The sequence below is a fragment of the Oncorhynchus mykiss genome, chromosome 29, assembly GCF_057628025.1.
Source record: "Oncorhynchus mykiss isolate SJ-2025 chromosome 29, ASM5762802v1, whole genome shotgun sequence".
Taxonomy (NCBI): Eukaryota; Metazoa; Chordata; class Actinopteri; order Salmoniformes; family Salmonidae; genus Oncorhynchus; species Oncorhynchus mykiss.
In genome coordinates, this window is record NC_143050.1 from 30170965 (window position 1) to 30197015 (window position 26051).

At 43.5% G+C, this 26051-nt stretch overlaps 1 protein-coding gene and 1 long non-coding RNA gene across 2 annotated transcripts; one reads left to right on the forward strand and one right to left on the reverse strand.

The window, feature by feature from the left end:
- The first annotated feature begins 13203 nt into the window (after positions 1–13203).
- LOC149970417 (uncharacterized) lies at positions 13204–25851 on the forward strand. The gene is made up of 3 exons (XR_016493331.1): positions 13204–13529; positions 13892–13953; positions 25137–25851. It is a non-coding gene; the product is annotated as an uncharacterized LOC149970417 (long non-coding RNA).
- On the reverse strand, positions 14408–16410 carry LOC149970418 (uncharacterized). Its single transcript, XM_090226219.1, has 2 exons — positions 15334–16410; positions 14408–14433 (listed from the first exon to the last, which is right to left on the reverse strand). Exons 1-2 carry the CDS (start codon positions 15956–15958, stop codon positions 14408–14410), a joined length of 651 nt encoding a protein of 216 aa, XP_090082345.1. The 5' UTR covers positions 15959–16410.
- Positions 25852–26051: the final 200 nt, after the last annotated feature.

A 26051-nucleotide genomic window follows, 5' to 3' on the forward strand; every position in this document is an offset into this window, starting at 1 on the left:
TTATCTCAAGCATCCTAAATGACTGTGTGGCTATTCTAGTACATGTGAAAGATGACACTACAACAATAAAAAACAGAAAACTCTATGCTCTTTCTTTCTCTTTTCTTCCACCATTCTCCTATATTCTCCTACATTCAATTAACATTTCCACAAACTTCAGAATGTTTCCATTCAAATGATACCAAGAATATGCATATCCTTGCCTCTGGGGCTGAGCTACAGGCAGTTAGATTTGGGTATGTCTTCAGGCGGAAATTGAGAACAAAGGGATGCAGCCATAACAGGTTAAGTAGCCCTATTTTGAGATGTGAGGTATCACGATCTCTTTCAATAATGACAGGAATGGAGGAGGTCTTTATCCTAGTGAGATTGCTAAGGCGAAAACCGCCATGTTTAGTTTTGCCCAACCCAGGTCGAGGCACAGACACGGTCTCAATGGGGATAGCTGAGCTGACTACACTGACTGTGCTAGTAAACCAAGTACACACTGAAACAGAGCAAGGCGGAGGGATGAATACATGCGTGAGTTCTGAACGTATTCTGCCCAGGCCATATACCGACTCCAGTCGTGTGGAGAGGCAGAACATTGTTGGTGGAGGTACATCCTTATTTCTTGGTTCAGGCCTTCCGGCTGCCCGTTGGTCTCGGGATGGTACCTGGAGGGGAGGCTGAGGGCGACCCTAAGTCGGTCACAGAAGGCTTGCCACACCCAGGAGACAAACTGGGGCCCGCGGTCAGAGACGATGTCCTCCGGAATCCCATACAGACAGAACACCTACTGGAACATACACAGCCAATTCCATGGCATTAGGTAAATGAGGAAGAGGAACCAGATGACACATTTTTGAAAAACAGTCTACTATGACAAGGATGGTGGTGTTACCAGAGGATTCAGGAAGGTCTGTGATGAAATCAACAGCTATGTGGGACCAGGGTCTGTGAGGGATTGGCAAAGGTTGAAGCTTACCAGAAGGGAGATGAGGGCTTTTGGTTTGGGCGCAGACTGGACAAGAGAGTACGTAATTCCTTATGTTGGATGCCAGTGAGGACCACCAGAACTTACAGGCTAGAAGTTTGGTGGTTCGTGTAATGCCCGGATGTCCTGACCCCAAGGACGTGTGACACCATTGCATCAGTTGGAGTCTAACAGTTGCTGGTACGTAACTCCTCCCAGCTGGTGTCTCAGGAGGAACCAGGTCTGAGGTTAGGGCTTCTTGTATAGCAGAGTGAACCTCCCACTGTATCGGTCCCATAATGCAAGAGGAAGGAAGAATGGGTGTAGGGTCTGAGTTACTGGTCGAAAGGTCAAACTGGCAAGAGAGAGCATCAGCTTTTACGTTTTTTTTTCATAGGGAAATAAGTAACATGAAAATGGAAGCGTGTGAAGAGTGAAGAGTTTAACCTCTTGGACCCTGATATATATTCCAGATTACGATGACCTGTTAGGACGAGAAAGGGATGTTGTGCGCCACTCCGAGGGCCAGCTTGATGGCATGGAGTTCTCTGTTCCCCACATCGTAATTTCTCTCAGCGGAGGATAACTTCCTGGAGAAGAAGGCACAGGAATGTGATTTTGGAGGTGTTCCCATCCGCTGAGAGAGTATGGCTCCTACTTCAGAGGCATCCACCTCCAGGGTGAAAGGAATGGTCGGATCAGGTTGGCGAAGGACAGGAGCTGAGGTGAAGAGGCGTTTCAAGTTGTTGAAAGCAGTCAGGGCGGTATCAGTCCATTGAAGGGTCCGGGTCTTTTGGCTGGTATGGGCAGTGAGGGGAGCGGCAGTAGAACTGAAACACAGAAACATGTCAAACGTTTTTTAGAACCATTCCTCAGGTAGTTTTTAAAATATATATTCGATAATATATCAACCGAGTGTGTAGGTTTTTCAATAACAGAGGGAGGAACAATGGAGGCTTTACTCTATAGCGCAAAAACTCACTCTGAGAGCTCCCTCTTATCCACTTACGCAATGTGATGTTTCACGCTCATTTTTCAAAATAAAAGCCTGAAACTATGTCTAGAGACTGTTGACACCGTAGGGAAGCCAGAGAAAAGGGAATCTGGTTGATACCCCTTTAAATGGAGGATAGACATGCATAGGAACAGAGGGTTTCAAAATAAGAGGCACTTCCTATCCTAATCTGTCAATTACATGCATATTTTAGCATCTGGTCCTGAGAAATAGGCCGTTTACTTTAGGAACGTTATTTTTCCAAACATAAAAATAGTGCCCCCTAGCTTCAAGAGGTTATTAACGGTAGTGGGTTTGGGCCAGTTACTGACGGTGGTGACTTTGTTCTCATCAATGCTGATCCCTCCAGGTGTCAGTATGAAACCGAGGAAGTTTACCGAGGTTACATGGAATGTGCTCTTTTCAGTCTTCACATAAAGGTTATGTTCAATGAGCCATTGAAGAAGCTTTTGCACATGCTGTATTTGTTCCTTCAGGGAGTGGGAGTAAATCAGGATGTCATCAATGTAGACGACGAGAAAGCGGTTGATTATATCCTGGAAAACCTCATTCATAAAGGATTGGAAGACGGCGGTAGTGTTAGTAAGGCCGTAGGACATGACCAGTATCGCCCTGGTGCGGTGATAAATGCTGTCTTCCATTCGTCGCAATCAGGGATACGGACAAGGTTATATGCACTTCGCAGTTTTGTATAGATGTTGGCGAGTTTTGTATAGATGTTGTTCAAGGTTCGCTGGGATCAGAGGAAGAGGGAAACGGTTCTTGACTATGACGTCATTCAGGGAACGGTAATCAATACATGGACGGAGACCACTGTCCTTCTTTCCAACGAAGAAGAACGAATGAAACCGTTTGAGTGCTTCATCAATGTAGTTCTCCATTGTCTCATTTTCCAGGTTAGATAAGGGTGTAAACACGGCCCTTAGGTGGGGACACTCCAGGGAGTAAGTCAATAGCACAGTCCCCTGGGCGATGTGGTGGCAGAGTGGAGGTCTTGATTTTGCTGAAGACATTGCTGTACTGGGCCTATTCAGGTGGTATGGTGGGTGGCACTGCAGAGGCAGAGTCCTCAATGGTGGTGGCTCTGCAGGGTAGGCTAAAACAACTGGTGAAGCAGGTAGAAGACCAGGACAGTAGTTCACCTTGTTGCCATGAGATGGCAGGGTTGTGACGACAAAGCCAGGGCTGTCCGAGGGCGCTCTGTGTCAGGTGCGTAATGAAGCCCATTCCCAATGGCTGCCCGCCCATGGTGTTAATCCTTAAGGGAGGGGTGACAGGTGTTAGATCAATGTCAAGCTCTTGTACTAGCTGGTGATCGATAAAAAAACCGGCTGCTCCCGAATCTATCAAGCCCTCTACGTACTTAGTAACCCCCTTCACGGTTATCAAAACTGTAATGGAGAATTGCTTCTGGGAGATTTTTTTAAATAAGGACACGCCTACCTGCATGGCAGCGGAGGGACCCTTCTCATCTCTCAGTGCGGGCAATGGCTGAGTAGATGATCTTTCCCTCCACAGTATAGGCAAAGCCCTTCTTGGATCCGCCTTTGACGTCCGATACACAAGAGAGGAGCATGGCCCAAATGCATGGGCTCTGGAAGACTTGGACGGCATGACAAAATCATGGAAAGAGAAGGTTTCGGGTTCCTGGGTGGCACAGTTCTTTGGCGGTCGCTGATGAGGTGGCCGATGATGGACATAAGAATATATTGATTTAAATCCTGAAGGTCACCTCTACAGGCCAGGTCCGCCTGAAGTTCCCTGTTGAGCCTGCTTTGGTAGACGTAAGTAAAGCAGCCTCATTTATCCACTCCCTTCAGCGATGGTGCGGAATTCGAGGGCATACTCGGCAGCTGAATTGCGTCCTTGTTGAAGTTCTATGAGGAGGTCTCCTATAGGATGATCGGAAGGAGAGTGATCGAATACCCCTGAAGAAGGTGTGGAAATGGGTCTCGGATCCGAGTTCTGTGCTGTAGGCAGTCCATATGGCGGTGGTCCAATCCAGGGCTTTGAGTGTGAGTAGAGACAACAAAATCCACCCTGCTCTTGTCAGTGGTGAAGTTAGTGGGGTTGTGCTCAATGTATTTGCTGTGTTGCATCAGAAATCCCTCACATTTCCCAGGTGAACCGTCATATTTTCCAGGCATGGATATGAATGGAGAGCTATGGGTTACAATAAATGGCATCGGAGGAATAGGGATAGGCTGGCGAAGAAGATGGCAGATTTAATTGTGATTTTCAGTACATTCAGTACAGATTATTTATTTCAGAAGGAGCAAGTACTCTATATGTGCTCTGGGTCATTAGACACCATTAGACATGGGGGTACTGTTGCTATGGTTACACCTATTGGGCCTTTTCCAGAACAAGGGTGTCCCTTTCAGAGGAGTTAGCAGGATGACATGTATGGTTATTTCTGTAAGGTGCCAAGGTCTGTTACTGTGGTCCTACATGCATTAAACTATTTCTGTGGCTCTACAGGTTCTATGTCCTTATATGAAGGCAATGTGATAAATGTCGCTAAATGCCAGAGGTGATGAGCCATTAAGAGTTAGTATGAGTATGACGTAAGGAGGACAAATGTATAAGTAGTCTGTGCCAAGATTGGTAAAGGAGTTGTTTTCATGAATCAGCTCGGCTTTTGTTATGATGTAATTAAAAGTCTATTTGAACTCATAGGCTCCGGTATTTGTAAAATATGATTGACTGAATATTTCCACAACAATTTCCTCCATACGCTCTGCCGAATCCATGTATTGACAACTCAGGGAGAAAAATGTGTAGATTCACGCGCAGAGTGCGGCACATGTTTATTTTGCCTTCGTAGAATCATGGTCACAGGCAGGCAATGGGCATACACAGGTAGGCAAACAGGCAGGTGAATCAAAACTAAGACTGAAGGCAATAACTTGTTCTCACAAACGAGCTAGGAAAAGGCTTAATAGAGTCTAAACCAACAATACCTCACAAAGGCACAAACAGAATGAACTGAACTAAATAAGGAGCTGATGAGACCAGTTGAGTAACTAACACAGGTGAAATCAATGAACACAAATGAAGGATAGGGCTATGTTCAAGAACACAACGAAACAGAACACAAGGTTGACTAAGAAAATAAACACAGAACCTTACAAGTTGGATGCTACAAGCTTGACACACCTGTACTTGAGGAGTTTCTCCCATTCTTCTTTGCAGATCCTCTCAAGCTCTGTCAGACACTGTATGTGTATTTATTTTAATCTTGAATCTTGAATTCATCATGGCCAGATTACGTGCCCAGGGGATTCGACCTCAAGGGGACCCCCATGTATTTTGTTGAGTCACTCAGGTATCACATATATAACAAAATGTGCAGAATTGCAGGGAATGTGCATTTAAACTGCAACATTTTCTCTCCGCCCCATTGCAAAATGTGTAGAGTTGCAGGAAATGAAATGCTCTCCCTGCCTAGAAGAGGGTTTTGAACAGTTTGGGGTCACATGGGCCGCAATGTGGAGGTTTGTTACCATGCAGATAAATGACAATATCCATCCCGACCAGCTTTGCCACCTAGAACATTTGTGTGACCGGACCTTCTCAAATAGTACTTCAGTACATCAACCGTGGATACTAAAGATAGATTGTACAACATCTCATCATTGAGACAAATAATGTGTCAACATCAATCATTATCATTGTCTAAAGTTTGGTTAAGGTTTTATACCCCTCATAACATGACAAATGAATGGGGATGGGGACATGTTAGGCCATAAAGTACAATCTTATCATCAGTGAGAAGAAACTGAATAACATCATGGAATTCTAGTTGCTATTCATAACCTGATAAATTACTGCACAGATTAATCATTCTTATCAAGTAAGGTAAGCCTTTACAATGGAGTCCTTGGAGACTACAAGACCAGATGTAGCTCCATAAAAGCTTGTACTCATACTGACTTATTGACTTTTTAATGGGAAAAGTTTAATATTATCAAGAAACTGTGTAAGTGGGCTTCCCCTTCATTAAAATACAACCGCACATTCAGAAACGACTTGACCTCAGTTTGCTCATGAATACAGAATCTGTTGAAAATGGCTGCACAGTGATGAAAACACACTGTCAGTCTTCAAGACAACTTCCTGCAGTGATTTTATTTTATGCCATTAAATCCAGAGACACAATATCACATGATAAAGCAATGCAAAATATGTTGGGTTTCTTTGTAGTTTTTTTTAAGACCCACATTCCAGCCTCTTAAACTTCTGAAAGTAAACTTAATCAGGGTATATTTAAACTGATTTGAATACAGATATAGAGAAAACTCAAAAGCAGTCTAATGGCGAAATAGGCGAAATGGGCAAACTGGGGAACAAGAGATGCAAATTGGGATGATTGAAAGAAAGAAGCAAAGAGGAAGTTGCAACTCTGAAGGCCCAATGCTACACTCTTTCTGTGCACCTCAAAGGGAATGGAGATGCATAATACCCTAACAGCATGAAAAAGGACTATTCCTTAGCAAGTATACACGCGCACACACACACATACACAATAAAGATAAAGTTGAAAGCCACTCGAATGTAAGCTGCTCCCCTTTACCTCACCACTTGTTTGTATTATCAGGTTTACAGGGGAATTTAAATGGGGTGTCTGAGAAAGTCTCAAAGTTACCCTTGAAGGGGGTAAACAGATTTCACTTCAGTCAAGTCAACTGTCCCCGGTGGCATGCACACACATCTAAATTATCCCTAGCAGTCCCAGACCAACGAGGTCTGTAGACACAGGAACCTAATGCCGGGCTCAGTCTAGACACAAATAAATACACAGTGGAGACCCTTTCCATATCCATGGTCACTCAAGGCTGCTCATGCGCACCTTTTTCAGCAATATTTTCAGGATGATGTTCTCTCTTACTTGCAACTTGCAACAAACACTGCCAAAATGGTTAGAAGAGAGAAGATGTGGAGTGAACACATCTCTCCTCCACCCATTTTGGCACTGTTTGTGAATGTTCTTCCTCTCTCCTCCTCTTCCGCTTCCTTCTTAATGGAGGCTCGTCTCCTCTGGTGTCACACTTGGTAAATAATGAGCGAATGAAGAGGACTGCCTAGTTAGTACCAGAGTCAGGCAACCAGTTTGCATCAGCAGTCTGTACAGTAAATTAGTCTTCCAGATGGCTTGATTAAAGCCGCCATGCCCATCATTCATCAAAATTAGCATCAGTTAAAATCCTGCTGTTTCCAATGGACTCTTAATGTGTTGGCCTGCTCCCTCTGATATCCCTCCATCATGACCTCCCCTTTTCCCCAGGCTGACAATGTGATAGTACGATGTAAGAGCTCTGTTCTACCCAGAGGTTACTATGGTCTGTTCTGAAGACAGTTATGGCACTCGGTCTGTCTCGCAAAATGTCACCCGAATGATTGATACTGAAGTGTAACTCATTATGTTTTGGGTTTACTTTCCAACTCGAGTGGGAAGTTTTGGTTTTTATTTCTAAAGAAGTGAGAGTGATTACACTAAAACGGAAATTATGACAAGCATCTGCTGAGGAGTTGAGAGTTGATTGTCAAAATGATTGATTGGACAGGTAAAGAAAATGTGTTCAACTCTAACTTTGGTCACTTAGCTAATTTATGAAACAAATTGTCACGCCTGCTCCCGCTCTTCCCCCCTGGCGCACTTGTGCCCCAGGCTCCCCAGCATTACGCACTCCTGCCACCATCATTAAACACACCTGGCTTTCCCCGTCACGTGCATCAGCGATTATTGGACTCAATCACCTCTGTCATTACCTCCCCTAAATATTTCTGTTCCCCCGCTCTGTTCCCTGCTTCAGCATTGATTGTCATATGTCCTTCTTTACCCATGTACTGACTCTGTTCCTGTCGTGTTCCTTGTCTGTTCCGATTAAATGTTTGACTCCACGTACCTTCTTCTCTACTCCAGTGTCGGTCCTTACAGAATGCGGAAGCCACCAAGCGAAGCATCGGGAAGTGCTGGCTTTCCGGTTGGTGGTGACGTTGGGTCCAGGGGCCGTCACCGATGGAACCGGGGGTGCCTTAGCCAGCTCATCGGGCTGTCACACCTAGGGTTGCACATTTTGGGGACTATTCAGAGGTGGAAACTTTCCGTGTGAATTCATTGGAATATATGGGAATTAACGGGAATATATGGGAATGAATGGAAATCAATGCAAATGAATATTAATACCATTTAAATGTAGATGGTTTTTGCATTGGATATATTTACCATATCATATGGAGACAGAAACATAAACCTTTTACCTCATCATAAGTAGACATAATTGCAAATTATTAAATCCTTCCAATAGAAAAAAAAACAATTTAGCTACGAATTGCACTTTAATTAAATGGGTTGACTCTTCACATTGGATGATTTCACTGAACAACAAAAGAATATTGAATGGTCCCAAAAATGTTTTCAACATACATCTGTGAAATGATAGTCTAGAAACTAAAGCTTTGGTTTTCTTCCTCTCAGGCTTCCATGTCTTCTCCCTGGATCTCCTCAATGTCCACCTCTTGAACATCAGACTCTGAGGCCTCATCTTCACTGTCACTTTCCAACCTTCTCGAAGATGGCTTGTTGTCAGGCTCAAAAAGCCTAAAATTTGTCCAGATGGCCACCAATTTTTTGACCCTTGTATTGGTCAGCCTGTTGCGTGCTTTAGTGTGTGTGTGTTCCTAAACAAGGACCAGCTGTGCTCTGAGATGGCTGATGTTGGTGGGATTTGGAGGATAATGGAGACAACAGGGGAAAGAGCCTCAGATCCACAAAGTCCCTTCCACCAGGTGGCTGATGAGGTATATTGGCACGACTGCCATATTGAAACTCCATCCCAAAGCCCTTGCTTGGAAGTGTCCATCGCCAGACTGCCAACAACCTTGCTCTCATCAAGGCCAAGGTGGTGAAACATGGTAGTGATGACACCATAGGCCTTGTTGATCTCTGCACCAGACAGGATGCTCTTGCCAGCATACCTGGGGTCCGACATGTACGCTGCGCCGTGTATGGGCTTCAGCCAGAAGTCGTCACACTTTTTGATGAATTTCAGAACTGCAGTTTCCTCTGCTTGGAGCAACAAGTGAAGTTGGCAGGGCAGTACAGATTTCTACTCTAACATCTGCAAGCAAAGTCTGAACATCAGACAGAATAGCATTGTCTCCCTCAGTCCGTGCAATGGCTACTGCTATAGGTTTCAGGAGTTTCAGGCTGCTTACCACTCTCTCCCAAAACACAGTTGAAGTCAGAAGTTTACATACACTTAGGTTGGAGTCATTAAAACTCGTTTTTCAACCACTCCACAAATTTCTTGTTAACAAACTATAGTTTTGGCAAGTCGGTTAGAACATCTCCTTTGTGCATGACACAAGAAATTGTTCCAACAATTGGTTACAGACAGATTATTTCACTTATAATTCACAGTATCACAATTTCAGTGGGTCTGACGTTTACATACACTTGACTGTGCCTCTTCTTGATACTACCCATCCCGGATCCGGGAGCGTAATCATCACCTGAAACTAATTAGCTTAACGCAGCGGGCATACATATCCCTAGAAAATGTTCCTATTCATGAAAATCACACATGAAATATATTGAGACACAGCTTAGCCTTTTTGTTAATCACACTGTCATCTCAGATTTTCAAAATATGCTTTACAGCCAACGCTAGACAAGCATTTGTATAAGTTTATTATAGCCTAGCATAGCATTATGCTCTGCTAGCAGCAGGCAACATTTTCACAAAAATAAGAAAAGCATGTTTTCACTCAGGAGACTCCCAGTTAGAGGGCAAATGTTCCTTTTTTCCAAAAATATTATTTTTGTAGGCAAAATAGCTCCGTTTGTTCTTCACGTTTGGCTGAGAAATCGACCGGAAAATGCGGTCACTACAACACCAAACTTTTTTCCAAATTAGCTCCATAATATCGACAGAAACATGGCTACCTCTGTACTTTACGCAAGATTTTCTGCGGGAGCCATCATGTGACCACTTGCTCAATATGGTCCCTTATTGCTATTCTTCAACATTTATGCGTAAAAATTCCACAATGTGGACACCTTGTGGAATACGTAGAAAGCGTAAGCTCATTCGTAGCCCATTCACAGCCATATAAGGAGTCATTGGCATGCAGCGCTTTCAAAATATGGGGCACTTCCGGATTGGATTTTTATCTGGGTTTCGCTTGTAACATCAGTTCTGTTGCACTCACAGACAATATCTTTGCAGTTTTGGAAACGTCAGAGTGTTTTCTATCCAAAGCTGTCAATTATATGCATAGTCAATCATTTTGTCGTGACAAAATATCCCGTTTAAATCGGGAACGTTTTTTCTCCAAAAATGAAAATACTGCCCCCTAGTCACAAAAAACGTCTTGGAAAATTCCAGAAATTGATGTAATGGCTTTAGAAGCTTCTGTTAGGCTAATTGACATAATTTGAGTCAATTGGAGGTGTACCTGTGGATGTATTTCAAGGCCTACCTTCAAACTCAGTGCCTCTTCGCTTGACATCATGGGAGAATCAAAAGAAATCAGCCAAAAATTCAGAAAACAAATGGTAGACCACAAGTCTGGTTCATCCTTGGGAGCAATTTCCAAATGCCAGAAGGTACCACGTTCATCTGTACAAACAATAATACGTAAGTATAAACACCATGGGACCACACAGGCATCACACTGCTCAGGATGGAGACGCGTTCTGTCTCCTAGAGGTGAACGTACTTTGGTGCGAAAAGTGCAAATCAATCCCAGAACAACAGTAAAGGACCTTATGAAGATGCTGGAGGAAACAGGTACAAAAGTATCTATATCCAAAGTAAAAACAAGTCCTATATCGACATGAACTGAAAGGCCACTCAGCAAGGAAGAAGCCACTGTTCCAAAAGCACCATAAAAAAAGCCAGACTACGGTTTGCAACTGCACATGGGGACAAAGATCGTACTTTTTGGAGAAATGTCCTTTCGTTTGATGAACCAGAAATAGAACTGTTCGGCCATAATGACCATCACTCTGTTTGGAGGAAAAATGGGGAGGCTTGCAAGCCGAACACACCATCCCAACCGTGAAGCACGGGGATGGCAGCATCATGTTGTGTGAGTGCTTTACTGGAGGAGAGACTGATGCACTTCACAAAATAGATGGCTTCATGAGAAAGGAAAATTGTGTGGATATATTGAAGCAACATCTCAAGACATCAGTCAGGAAGTCAAACCTTGGTTACAAATGGGTCTATCAAATGGACAATGACCCCAAGCATACTTCCAAAGTTGTAGCAAATGGCTTAAGGACAACAAAGTCAAGGTATTTGAGTGGCCATCACAAAACACTGACCTCAATCCTATAGAAGAGTTGTGGGCAGAACTGAAAAAGTGTGTGCGAGCAAGGAGGCCTACAAACCTGACTCAGTTACACCAGCTCTGTCAGGAGGAATGGGCCAAAATTAACCCAACTTATTGTTGGAAGCTTGTGGAAGGCTACCCAAAATGTTTGACCCAAGTTAAACAACTTAAAGGCAATGCTACCAAATACTAATTGAGTGTATGTAAACTTCTGACCCACTGGGAATGTGATGAAAGAAATACAAGCTGAAATAAATCACTCTCTACTATTATTCTGACATTTCACATTCTTAAAATAAAGTGGTGATCCTAACTGACCTAAGACAGGGAATTTTTACTCATATTAAATGTCAGGAATTGTGAAAAACAGAGTTTAAATGTATTTGGCTAAGGTGTATGTAAACTTCCGACTTCAACTGTACATCATCCAGGAGGATCCTCTTGATGGGGCTGTCCATATCAGCAGACTGATATGGGCAGTTCTTGGAGACTCCTTCGCTTCCAGGAGACTGTCAAACATGATAACAACACCACCCCAACATGTGTTGCTGGGCAGCTTCAATGTGGTGCTCTTATTCTTCTCACTTTGCTTGGTGAGGTAGATTGCTGGTATAACTTGATGACCCTTCACATGCCTAACCATTTCCTTGGCTCTCTTGTAGAGTGTATCCATTGTTTTCAGTGCCATGATGTCCTTGAGGAGCAGATTCAATGCATGAGCAGCAAAGCCAATGGGTTTGACGTGAGGGCAGGACTCCTGCACTTTAGACCAAGCAGCCTTCATGTTCGCAGCATTTTCTGTCACTAATGCAAATACCTTCTGTGGTCCAAGGTCATTGATGACTTCCTTCAACTCATCTGCAATGTAGAGACCGGTGTGTCTGTTGTCCCTTGTGTCTGTGTTCTTGTAGAATACTGGCTGAGGGGTGGAGATGGTGTAGTTAATTATTCCTTGCCCACGAACATTCAACCTCCCATCAAAGATGATTGCAATGCAGTCTGCTTTCTCTATGATCCAGCAAATGAGTAGATATAGCATGTCTGGTTGGAGGGGTGTATGCTGTGTGAAGAACATTCAGAAATCTCTTCCAATACTCATTGCCTGTGAGCATCGGAGGTGAACAAGTTGGATACATCTCGAGCAAGACATTCATCAGCATTTCTCTGACTACGTTCCTCCATTGAGTAAAAAAAACGTCTGATTCCAGGAGGACCATGAGCTGTTGCTATCGACAAGGTGTCTGATTCATCATTTACACCTCGAATAGAAGTAGAGGGACTTGTGTCAGAGGTTACTTGTTGTGAGCACTGAGGGAACTTTATGCAGATGGCCAGATGATTCTGCATCTTTGCATTCCTCACATATGATTTGGCACAGTATTTTCAAATGTACACAGCTTTTCCTTGTTACGCGGTTCTTCCTGGGAAGGAGAGGCGGACCAAAACGCAGCGTGGTTATTTTTATACATCTTTAACCTGTTAGAGCTCTAGGGGCGCTATTTCATTTTTGGATAAAAAACGTTCCCGTTTTAAGCGCGATATTTTGTCACGAAAAGATGCTCGACTATGCATATTCTTGACAGTTTTGGAAAGAAAACACTCTGAAGTTTCAGAATCTGCAAAGATTTTGTCTGTAAGTGCCCCAGAACTCATTCTACAGGCGAAACCAAGATGATGCATCACCCAGGAATTAGCAGAATTTCTGAAGCTCTGTTTTCCATTCTCTCCTTATATGGCTGTGATTGCACAACGAATGAGCCTACACTTTCTGTCGTTCGCCCAAGGTCTTAGCAGCATTGTGACGTATTTGTAGGCATATCATTGGAAGATTGACCATAAGAGACTACATTTCCCAAGTGTCCGCCTGGTGTCCTGCGTCGAATTCGGTGCGCAATTGCCAGCTGCTTCCACTTTACCATTTGATTCAGGGGAGAAAGCATGTGTCCAAGAACGATGTATCAATGAAGAGATATGTGAAAAACACCTTGATGATTGATTCTAAACAACGTTTGCCATGTTTTCAGTCGATATTATGGAGTTAATTTGGAAAAAAGTTTGCGTTTTGAGGACTGAATTTATGGATTTTTTTTGGTGGCCAAATGTGATGTATAAAACGGAGCTATTTCTAATACACAAGGAATCTTTTTGGAAAAACTGAGCATCTGCTATCTAACTGAGAGTATCCTCATTGAAAACATCAGAAGTTCTTCAAAGGTAAATGATTTTATTTGAAGGCTTTTATGTTTTTGTTAATGTTGCGTGCTGGATGCTAACGCTAATGCTAAATGCTAACGCGAAATGCTAACTCTAGCTAGCTACTTTTACACAAATTATTGTTTTCCTATGGTTGAGAAGCATATTTTGAAAATCTGAGATGACAGTGTTGTTTACAAAAGGCTAAGCTTGAGAGATGGCATATTTATTTCATTTCATTTGCGATTTTCATAAATAGTTAACGTTGTGTTATGCTAATGAGCTTGCTGATAGATTTACACAATCCTGGATACAGGGTTTTTTTCATAGCTAAACGTGACGCAGAAAACGGAGCGATTTGTCCTAAACAAATAATCTTTCAGGAAAAACTGAACATTTGCTATCTGAGAGTCTCCTCATTGAAAACATCTGAAGTTCTTCAAAGGTAAATGATTTTTTTGAATGCTTTTCTGTTTTTTTGTGTAAATGTTGCCAGCTGAATGTTAATGCTAAATGCTACGTTAGCCATCAATACTGTTACACAAATGCTTGTAATGGTTGAGAAGCATATTTTGAAAATCTGAGATGACAGTGTTGTTAACAAAAGGCTAAGCTTGAGAGCTAGCATATTTATTTCATTTCATTTGCGATTTTCATGAATAGTTAACGTTGCGTTATGGTAATGAGCTTGAGTCTGTATTCACGAACCCGGATCCGGGATGGGGAGATCAGAAAGGTTAATAAAGATGATAACTTGGACAAAGTATAATACAAAATAAGAAACGTGAAAAACCGAAACAGCCCTATCTGGTGCAACAAACACAAAGACAGGAACAATCACCCACAAAACCCAACACAAAACAGGCTACCTAAATATGGTTCCCAATCAGAGACAATTACTAACACCTGCCTCGGATTGAGAACCCTATCAGGCCAAACACAGAAACAGACAAACTAGACACACAACATAGAATGCCCACTCAGATCACACCCTGACCAACCAAAACATACAAAGCAAACTATGGTCAGGGTGTGACAGTACCCCCCCACCTCCCCCCCCCCCCCCAAGGTGCGGACCCTGGCCGCAAAACCTGAACCTATTGGGGAGGGTCTGGGTGGGCATCTGTCCGCGGTGGCGGCTTTGGTGCTGGACGTGGCCCCCACTTCACCATAGTCTTAGTCCGCCCCATTGTCCGCTTCCGTGGCCTCCTAACCACGGCGACCCTTCTAAATGAACCCACTGGACTGGGGGGCAGCTCGGGACGGAGGGGCAGCTCGGGACGGGGGGGGGCAGCTCGGGACGGGGGGGGCAGCTCGGGACGGGGGGGGCAGCTCGGGACGGGGGGGCAGCTCCGTACTGGCTGACGACTCTGGCAGACCCTTGCAGACTGGCGGCACTTGCGGCTCCTTGCAGACTGGCGGCACTAGCGGCTCCTTGCAGACTGGCGGCACTAGCAGCGCTGGGCAGACGGGTAGCTCAGGCGGCGCTGGGCAGACGGGTAGCTCAGGCGGCGCTGGGCAGACTGGAGACTCCGGCAGCGCTGGAGAGGCGGGAGACTCCGGCAGCGCTGGACAGGCCGGAGACTCCGGCAGCGCTGGACAGGCCGGAGACTCCGGCAGCGCTGGACAGGCCGGAGACTCCGGCAGCGCTGGACAGGCCGGAGACTCCGGCAGCGCTGGACAGGCCGGAGACTCCGGCAGCGCTGGACAGGCCGGAGACTCCGGCAGCGCTGGACAGGCCGGAGACTCCGGCAGCGCTGGACAGGCCGGAGACTCCGGCAGCGCTGGACAGGCGGGAGCACCTGTAGGGATGAGACGGAGAGACAGCCTGTTGCGGGGGCTGCCACCGGAGGGTTGGTGCGTGGAGGTGGTACCGGATAGACCGGACCGTGCAGGCGCACTGGAGCTCTTGAGCACCGTGCCTGCCCAACCTTACCTGGATGAATGTTCCCGGTCGCCCTGCCAGTGCGGCGAGGTGGAATAGCCCGCACTGGGCTATGCAGGCGAACCGGGGACACCATGCGCAAGGCTGGTGCCATGTAAGCCGGCCCAAGGAGACGCACTGGAGACCAGATGCGTAGAGCCGGCTTCATGGCACTTGGCTCGATACCCACTCTAGCCCAGCCGATACGCAGAGCTGGTATGTGCCGCACTTGGCTATGCACCCGCACTGGGGACACCGTGCGCTTCACAGCATAACACGGTGCCTGCCCGGTCTCTCTAGCCCCCCGGTAAGCACAGGAAGTTGGCGCAGGTCTCCTACCTGGCTTCGCCACACTTCCTGTGTGCCACCCCCCCAATACATTTTTGGGGCTGACTCTCGGGCTTCCATCCACACCGCCGTGCTGCCTCCTCATACCAGCGCCTCTCCGCCTTCGCCTCCTCCAGCTCTTCTTTGGGGCGGCGATATTCTCCTGGCTGTGCCCAGGGTCCTTTACCGTCCAACTCATCCTCCCATGTCCAGTCCTCCTTGCGCTGCTCCAGCTGCCGCTGCCTGTCACCACACCGCTTGGTCCTGTAGTGGTTGGTGATTATGTTACGCGGTTCTTCCTGAGAAGGAGAGGCGGACCAAAACGCAGAGTGGTTATTTTTATACATCTTTAATAAAGATGATAACTTGGGCAATGTATAATACAAAATAAGAAACGTGAAAAACCGAAACAGCCCTATCTGGTGCAACAAACACAAAGGCAGGAACAATCACCCACAAAATCCAACACCAAACAGGCTACCTAAATATGGTTCCCGATCAGAGACAATGACTAACACCTGCCTCTGATTGAGAACCATATCAGGCCAAACACAGAAACAGACAAACTAGACACACAACATAGAATGCCCACTCAGATCACACCCTGACCAACCAAAACATAGAAACATACAAAGCAAACTATGGTCAGGGTGTGACATTCCTTCTACATTAGCTGCAGTGAAATATTTCCACACATCAGATAGTGCCCGTGGCATTTTCCTGTAAAGATTAGAAAAAAAATTAAGAATATAATTCTAGGTACAGATAAATAGTTAAGCAGTTAGATTTAACAACTAATTTGTAAGACAAATGTTTTTCAGATAAATAGTTAAGCAGTTAGATTTAACAACTAATTTGTAAGACAAATGTTTTTCCTTTTCACACATACCAACACACTGGTGTGATCATTCTACAGTGGTCCCTGTAGCATACGATCAAACCAGTGTGATTAGAATGCTTATTTAGAATGCTTATTTAGAATGCTTATTTAGAACGGCCAGTCTCGGATGATGCATCAATCAGCATTTGATCAGCCACACTGTTTTTTCAGAAACATTTTGCACAAACACTGTCCTTACAAAGTTATGTCGAGAATGTGAGCAGTTTATTTTTGGATGCAATGTTCAGACATTCACAGAAGTATCTACAGCATAACACAATCATGCAAACCGGAAAAATGTAGGCTACATTTGTCCTATCGCTAACTGAGGAAAGACTGACGTAACACAAGCGGTCATGTATAACTCTTTGTATAACAATCGACTGACATTAACTACAATATGAATTAGCTAATAGAAATTACTATTTATTTTTAATCGCATCACGGGTGAGCTCACCATTGATCGAAATAATTGAGTAAAACACTCTAGAAATCGAAAGTAATCCGACGATGGCTGCCATGCTTTTCTTTCTCACAGAAACCAAAGATAAGAGAAGCCAAGATGAGTTTGGTTTGTTTATAGCATGCATGTTGAAGGGGGTGTGTCGTCTACCATCGTTCACATCCCACCATTAATTTCCAGAAGTTCTCAAAAAATGTGTGAACCCTTACTCATCTCACTTTGTTATAAAATCTTTGGTCCAACAGATACGCAAAACCCAGACTGCATTGTATGTCAATAAACATGGCTCCACACACAGCTGGAATTAGATTAGCTCATCATAATCAGTACTACCTTCAAAAAAGTATTTTACAAACACAATGTGCCTGCAATCCATCCAAGAACCGGAAACCATGATTTGTCATCGGTAATTGAAAACGTGAATAAAACAGCAAATATATAATGAATTACCACACAAAACATTGATTCAAGTGGTGCGTGCTGGCAGTCAATCACGTAACCTCTCACTCCCACTCTGAGCCATTCAGTGGTTGTCACGTTCGTTGAATGGAGGAGACCAAGGCGCAGCGTGATGTGAATACATTCTTCTTTAATGAAACGAAGAAACTTACAAAACAACAAAACGAAAGTGACGCTATACATAAACAAGTGCTGACACACAAAAACACATACATCACCCATGTCACACCTAACCAAAATAATAAAGAAAACAAAGAATACTAAGGTCAGGGTGTGACAGTGTTGTTGTTTATGTATTTAGCTAGTGAGCTCAGCTGTAGCATTAGCAATGTCTTTCAAAAGGAGACAACTTACAAATGTGGAAATTCTGGAGCTTTTTTTAAATTCTGACAATGAGTCTGAGTATGAAAGTCATGAATCAGATTCTGACAGTTAGGAGCTGCCCCACAACCTTGTAGCCATTGAGAACCCTGAATCTGAGGACCCCCTTGTCCACTGACGAAGTCCCAGATCCTTTTGAAGATGCTGGTGGTGATGGAGGCAGATAGACAGTGGATGAAGTTCAGGAGTTATGTGGTAGCTGGAAGGCCGCCAGCCATTTCACCCCTCCTGGCCCTGCTGTTTGTTTTGATGAGTCCCATTCTTGAGTGCAACGCCCCTTACCATTTCCATCTGAGGCAGAGTGCCTCAAGTTGTTTCTGACAAAGGAGCTGGTGGGAGACATAGTAGAGGAGACCAATCGCTATGCCTTGGAGCTACAGGAGAAGAGAGAGCCAGGAGTGGGGGGGAAACTCGCTAAATGAGTGACAACCACAATTAGTGAAATGTATACCTTCCTGGTGACAGTCCTTCTCATGGGGATAGTAAAGAAGAACTCCCTAAGAAAATAATGGGGCACAGATCCTATGTTTGCAACTCCCTTCTTTGCCACCCTCTTTTCCAATACCGCTTCCTAGTTCTGCTACGGTGCCTGCATTTCATTAACAATGCTACTACCATCCTAAACGGCAAGTATGAAATGTTCTTACCAGCCTGACATCAGCATTTGGTTGGGTCTTTGTGCCATACAAGGACCTATGCAATGATGAGTCCCTGATGTTATGGAAAGGTAGGCTGGCGTTCCGTCAATATATTCCCTCCAAAAGGCACAGGTTTGGGGTCAAGTTCTTTGTCATGTGTGACGTGAAGACAATATTTGTCCAGGACACTATAGTTTCCACAGGGTCCACCACTGACATCCAACATTATGAGGGGCTTTGGGTGTCCGCGTCCACGGTGATGACCAGGCTGGCTCCACATCTCGGCAAGGGACATGTGGACAATGTGGTACAGCAGTCCCACACTCTCCCAGCATCTGCTCTCCAACAGCACAAGGGCCTGTGGCACAGTCAGGTTGAACAGGAAGGGGATACAGGCATTCGGATGCAGGAAGATGCAGAGAGGGGAGGTGGAGCTCAAGGAGAACAGTCAACTGCTGGCAGTAAAGTGGCATGACAAACGAGACGTCCATGTCCTCTCCACTGTTCACACAGCAACCATGTTGGCCACAGGGAAGGTGGACCACCTGACGGGAGAGAGAAAAATCAAACCAGACTGTGTGCTTGACTATAACCTCAAAATGGGGGCAGTGGATAAGGCATGTGGTATGAGAAGATATTTTGCCATCTGATCGACACTGCTGCCCTCAATGGCCACATAGTTCACCGCCAACTAACAGGTGAGATGATTACTGAACAAGGTATTTTTGTAATTGGACGTACAGTTCACATACAAATCACATACAGTTCCATTATGCAATTATAGTGACAGTATCTCACCCACCTACCCACTGCGCATCATCCTCTCCCTTCCCTCATCCTCCCCACTCTCTCTCCCTCATAGGTAAAATAATTACCTACCAAAAGCACAAAGAGAACCTCATGAGAGAGCTGCTGGAGGTGCACCACACCCCTCTGCGCTCATCCACTGGGGGTCGTCCTGCTACGGACAATCCCCTACGCCTCACTGCACAGCATTTTCCATGCAAAGTCCCTCTAACTGCTGCTCAAGGTAGTTGCACAGGGAGGCACTGCAAAGTCTGCCTGTCTGGCACCAGGAGAAGTAAGCAGAGGAAGTAAGCAGAGGTAGACAAAATACATGTGTTTAGCTTGTGATACACCTCTATGTGTTTCACCATGCTTTGGGCAGTATCATATGCTCAAGCACATCTGCAGCAATTGGTGACTGACTGACCTGACAGGTGACTTGACAGGTGACCTGCCATGATACTCTGCCTTTAGAGGTGGGGGGGTGGAAATGCAGTTGTTGTTCAGTCACTGCATGAATATGAAATATGGGTTATGCATATTCCATTTTTTTTCCTCTAGTAAAACAAGTTTTTGTTGTTGTTGTTCAACCAACCACCACCAATACTGCAATAAGATAGACGATTATTACATATTGGCCTATGTGTTTTCTCGCTGTGTTTTCATCCAGTGAAACTGTTAAGGAGTGTACACTAGCATACAAAAACCTCCATCTTCAGCTCCAAACATGTCCAGTTCCAGTTAAGATATTGTTAAATACTGTTTGTGGTTTCTGAATAAAATAATACAGAATAAAGAATACAGAATAAAGAGGAATGATTAGTAATTAGAATACAATATCAGGATATAGCAACAAAACAATATTACAAAGAAGTAACATAATAAACACTGCTACAAAAATAATATATTACATTGACAAAATCACAAATTTGAGATAACTGCAAGAAACAGTAACTGTTGAGCTCCACAAGGGGGCAAAGCAGGGCTGAACAGAGCTATGATAAATAGGCCAAATGAAAACAAACAATGGTCATATCATTTTTATTTTATTGAACCTTTATTTAACTAGGCAAGTAATTTAACAACAAATTATTATTTACAATGACGGCCTACACTGGCCAAACTCGGACGATGCTAGGCCAATTATGCACCGCCCTATGGGACACCCAATCACAGTCAGTTGTGATTCAGCCTGGATTCGAATCAGGGTGTCTGTAGTGATGCCTCTAGCACTGAGATGCAGTGCCGTAGACCACTGCACCACTTGGGAGTCATAAGGGCTGGGTAGCTTCCAAATACAACACAAGCTAATACTTCTCTGATACAATTAGCATTGTTTTACAGAGCTGACAGAAGAATGTAGATAGCAACATAAGCACAATTGAATATAACACCATGAAGGTCATGAAATGAGAAACGTTACCTCCTGTGTCCACGTTTATAAAGAATATACACAAATATATTATGCTCCATACATACAGTGAGCTACAGTAGAAACGATATACAAAAACTAGTATAACATAATAAGGCACTTACTTTGATAGAAACATACACATTTCCAAAGTTATTATTAGTAACGAAATCAACAATGACTGCGATGCGAGCAACAGACGGAAAATGTGAACACGTGTGTGAAGATCCTGTTCTGACGGGAGATGCGCAAATGTCTGCAGACTTGAACTGCACAAACAATTGGGAAGTGCTTGGGGAATTTAGTCCAGGTTAGAAATGTCCCAAAAAGGAATTGTTATCAAAAGTAAAAATGACTATTTTTATATGAATGAATAAGGAGACGGAACACACCTCAATTCAAACTGTTCTTAAAACATAAAAACTTGTTAGAAAATCATTTGAAATTGACAAGTTGAAACTGCCTATAAATAAAAACAGGCTGTGTGCCTTGGTTTGAGGGTAGCATGGATTAAATGTACTGCTGTGGAACAATCACATTCTGGGATGGAGAGAACGTTCTAACATCAAAACTCACTCTGGGGCGACCTTTAGAGATATTTGGAACTCACATAGGAAAGGGTTCAAATGAAACATGTATGGAAACAGGTGAATTAACACTCCTCAGTTAGTAGGCTCAAGCTAACTAGCAGAAATTGTTAAAAGGTAGAAATTATTTAAACACACTTTGCTTTCGGCTACTACTTACTAGTTAGCAAAAAATCATGTATGTCTTATAAAATATATTCACCCCATCCAGTATTGTAATCAAAACTTACCAGAAAGCATGTAGTCCTTGGCTCAGACAGTGTAGTAGTGTGTGCTCAATAGCATCTCATTAATGTGCAAGATCTGCTTCTCTACTCCAGTGTTTGTCCTTACACAAATAAAATGTGACTTATGGACACATTTTCTGTCTTCTTCCAAAAATTGAGGGTAGCAGTGACTTACACACAATACCCCATTATGTCAAAGTGGAATGATATTTTTTAAATGTTAAATTTTTTTATGAAATGCTGAAATGTCTTGAGTCAATACGTACTCAAACCCTTTGTTATGGCAAGTCTAAATTATTTTAGGAGTAAAAATGTGCTTAACAAGTCACATAATAAGTAGCATGGACATTATAAAGCCTTTACAAAGAAGGGCACTTTTTGGTAGATGGGTGAAAAAAAACGATATTGAATATCCCTCTGAAAATGGTGAAGTTATTAATTACACTTTATTTTATTAATTACACTAGAAAGTCCTTCCTAACTCAGTTGCCAGAGAGGAAGGAATGAGGCTAATGGTGACTTTAAAACCGTTACAGAGTTTAATGGCTATGATAAGAGAAAGCTAAGGATGGATCAACAACATTGTAGTTACTCCACAATACTAACCTAAATAACAGAGTGAAATGAAGGAAGCCTGTACAGAATACAAATATTACAAAACATGCATCCTGTTTGCAACAAGGGACAAAAGTGAAACGGAATTTTTTTGGCAAAGACATATATACGAAATGTTATATTTGGGGGAAATCCAACAAAACACATCACTGAGTACCACTTTTCATATTTTCAAGCATGTTGGTGCCTGCATCATGTTATCGGTATGCTTGTCATCAGAAAGGACTAGGGGGTTAGGGTTCAAATTTACAGAATTAAGCTAAGCTCACAGGTCAAATCCTAGAGGAAAAGCTGTTTCAGTCTGCTTTCCAACAGACACTGGGGGGACAAAGTCACCTCTTAGAAGGACAATTACCTAAAATACAATGCCAAACTACACTGTAGTTGCATACCAAGATGATATGGAATGTTCCTGAGTGGCCTAGTTACAATTTGGACTTAAATGGGCTTGAAAATATATGGCAAGACTTGAAAATGGCTGTCTAGGATTGATCAACAACCAACTTCACGGAGCTTGAAGAATTGTAAACATAATAATGTGCAAATGCTGTACAATCCAGGTGTGCAAAGTTCTTAGAGACTTAACCAGAAAGACTTACAACTGTAAACGCTGCCAAAGGTCATTATATTGTGTATTTACTCAGGGGTGTGAATACTTATGCAAATGAGATATTTCTGTATTCAATTTTCAATAAATTTGCTACAATTTCAAAAAACACGCATTCACTTTGTCATTATCAGGTATTGTGTATAGATTGGTGAGAAAAAATATATATATTTGAATTCAGGCCGTAACACAACAAAATATGGAATAAATCAAGGGGTATGAATACTTCCTGAAGGGTCTGTAGATGTGCAGTAGTACCGAGACTGGGCCTTTCTTACATTTGTCACAACAGTGACAGCTCCTTGCTCACTTTCATGGCAAGAAAATCCATACCTCCAAGCTGAAGCACTTCTATCACCCTTTGACATGCTCACTTTTCTATTCCATGCTGTCACTACTCCTCTTTTTAAAAAAACCTTCCATTTTCAATTGTCAAGCCGCTTCAATTGCCAAGCCACATTCTTCCTTCATCTTCTATCTCTCATCTTGAGGAGGCCTCCTCCCCTTCAATCACGACGGTGGTGGAGCTCGTTTTACTCACATACACCTTCTGCGAAATAAACCAAACCGCTGACTGAAACTTTTTTCCCAATCTCTCTGTTTGATCCCTGATCTTCTTTTCCCTGTAGCACTCTCTTGTCGCCATGTGTGAGATGTTTGTGATGATAAAGGGGAGACGTCGCTTCAAAGCTCCTGGATCAAATGGCGCCACTGTTCATTCATCTCAGATCGAGCATAATGATATTTCTTTAGGAACAGCCACCGAGGTGTTGTGTTCACTTGTTTTTATTTTGTATTGTTGGCTGTAAAGAAATATGTTTGGTTACAAAAATGTTGCATCTTTCACGCAAAAGACAGATCGTAACTAGAGTTTTCTTTCTACCACAGGGGTTCTTTGAAAGTGAAATCTAACTTTAACAACTCCATGGTTTACTTCTTTCGAAGGCTTCTTTTGGTTTTATGATGCATACAGAAATAATAAGCAACTACTGTTAGGACACAGTTTCCTGTGATGTTTACTGTGATGGAACTCTCAGAGGCCTAAGTGTGTGAAATATCTGCAATTTCAGTCTGCTGTGTATGGAATCAAAATATAATGTACACATTAGGCTATATTCATAGAGCATTTGTAAAGCAAGAAATCTATCCACACCTCAAATCAGAGTAGCGCTCTGAGGTTAGGTGTATTTTGTGGGCGAGTAAGTAGAGAAAACATTTCCTAAATCAAATATGCCCCCTGGTCCTTTGGAGAAAGAACACTCTAAAATGTAAAGGTGAATATATCTTATTTTTTTGTTCTAAAATGAATGGCTATTATTTCTTCTTGTTTTTATCCATTTGAATCCATTTTAAATCAGTGTGAATGAAAGAGGGACTTAAAGTGAACATTTTTAGGCAGAAACATAAAAATAAAATAATAAATACGGAGAGTATTTTCCTCTGAGTTGTGATGTGTGTTTTTTTTGGACAACAAGCTCGGCTTGAATAATCTGCGGGTTCAGAGAGGTGATGACGCTTTGTGATTAACCATAAGTACTGCCGAGTAAACGTGACGCCTTGTCTATCTTGTTGAAAAGGAGCACTGGAGAAGTACTGGGGACGCTGTGTCCACCTAGCCCGACTGCAGCTGCACCGCCCAGGACATTTTAATGAGGGCTAGAGCTGCTGGTGATCATACTAACAAGTTTAATAATAATAATGCACTGAAATGCCAGTGTTTGTGTTTACTTCAAACATACACAGACCAGGGACAATTTTGCATGGAACATGTAGTTCGGAATATAATGCAGTGTTCTTGGGCGTTTGTGTAGAATGTTAGTGTGTAGGTGCTCTTCAAAACATTCCATATCTAGTCTCACAGCCTCACCTGCAGTGTTTTACTAACGGAATACGAGACTGAAGGCTTTGATGTTGTACTGTGTTGTTGATTTAATCCCGGTTCTCTGGGTTTCATTCCAGATTAAGAACATTACAGTGACCTACAGGCTTCAGTTCCTGACTGTCACCTAATCAGAGAGAGACAGAAGGAGGGCGAAAGAGAGTGGGAGAGAGGGAGAAAAAGAAAGAGAGATTGTTAGAGAGAACGAGAGAGACAGAAAAGAGGAGAGAGAGAGTGAGACGGCCAGAATGAGCTTGAGAAATCAGAGGTTGAGAAAGTATAAGGTGTTTACCCTGCCTATCCTCCTTTATCAAAGCCTCCATAGTGTCGATTGAGAGGGAGCAAGCATATCGAATCCATTTGTTAATTAATAGACCTCTTTCAATTCTGCCTCATTCTGCTTCATTTTGTGATAACATATCGTTTTCATTCTGATTCCCCCAGAAGGACAGGATTCTCCTGGGGACGATGGTTGCCTCGGTGCCCCACTGTTTAGTCCGCCCTGGCCCATTACAGACGAAGGCAGTTTCCCAAACTCGTCATGTCAACGCCATACCCTTACGGAAAAACTCTTACACGTGAAGTGTTCCAAAAAAACATGTTTTCACGATCTTATGTGAAGTTAATGTGATGACGTGACAATGTGTCCACCTGGTCGTCCACCTGTTTGTGCTGCTGCTCCAGTTTCAACTGTTCTGCCTGCGGCTATGGAACACTGACCTGTTCACTGGACGTTCTACCTGTCCCAGACCTACTGTATTCAACTCTTTAGAGACAGCAGGAGTGGTAGAGATACTCTGAATGATCGGCTATGAAAAGCCAACTGACATTTACTCCTGAGGTGCTGACCTGTTGCACCCTCTACAGCCACTGTGATTATTATTGTTTGACCGTGCTGGTCATCTATGAATATTTGAACATCTTGGCCATGTTCTGTTATAATCTCCACCCAGCACAGCTAGAAGAGGACTGGCCACCCCTCATAGCCTGGTTCCTCTCTAGGTTTCTTAATAGGTTCTGAACTCTAGGGAGTTTTCCTATCCACGTGCTTCGACACCTGCATTGCTTGCTGTTTGGGGTTTTTGGCTTGGTTTCTGTACAGCACTTTGTGACATCAGCTGATGTAAGAAGGGTTTTATGAATACATTTGATTGAAGTGTGACAAATGTGGTAGGGACTTCAGATAATCATGCATTATAAAGGGAATGCCAGCCATGTTGCGGACCCCGACACCTCGCTCCTCGGCATGCACATCACTGAGGACCTGAAATGGTCCCTTCAAACCAACAGTGTGGTGAAGAACCTCAGGAGGTTGAAGAAGTGTGTCTTGGCCTCTGAGACCCTCACAAACTTCTACAG

What these genes read in the sequence shown, in the direction of transcription:
- LOC149970418 (XM_090226219.1), bottom strand. Translation starts at nt 15,958, where the DNA reads ATGAGTTGGACGGTAAAGGACCCTGGGCACAGCCAGGAGAATATCGCC. An exon ending in GGCAGCCCCCGCAACAGGCT is followed by an intron (nt 14,434 to 15,333) that starts GTCTCTCCGTCT and finishes TTGGCCTGATAG; the next exon opens with GGTTCTCAATCCGAGGCAGG.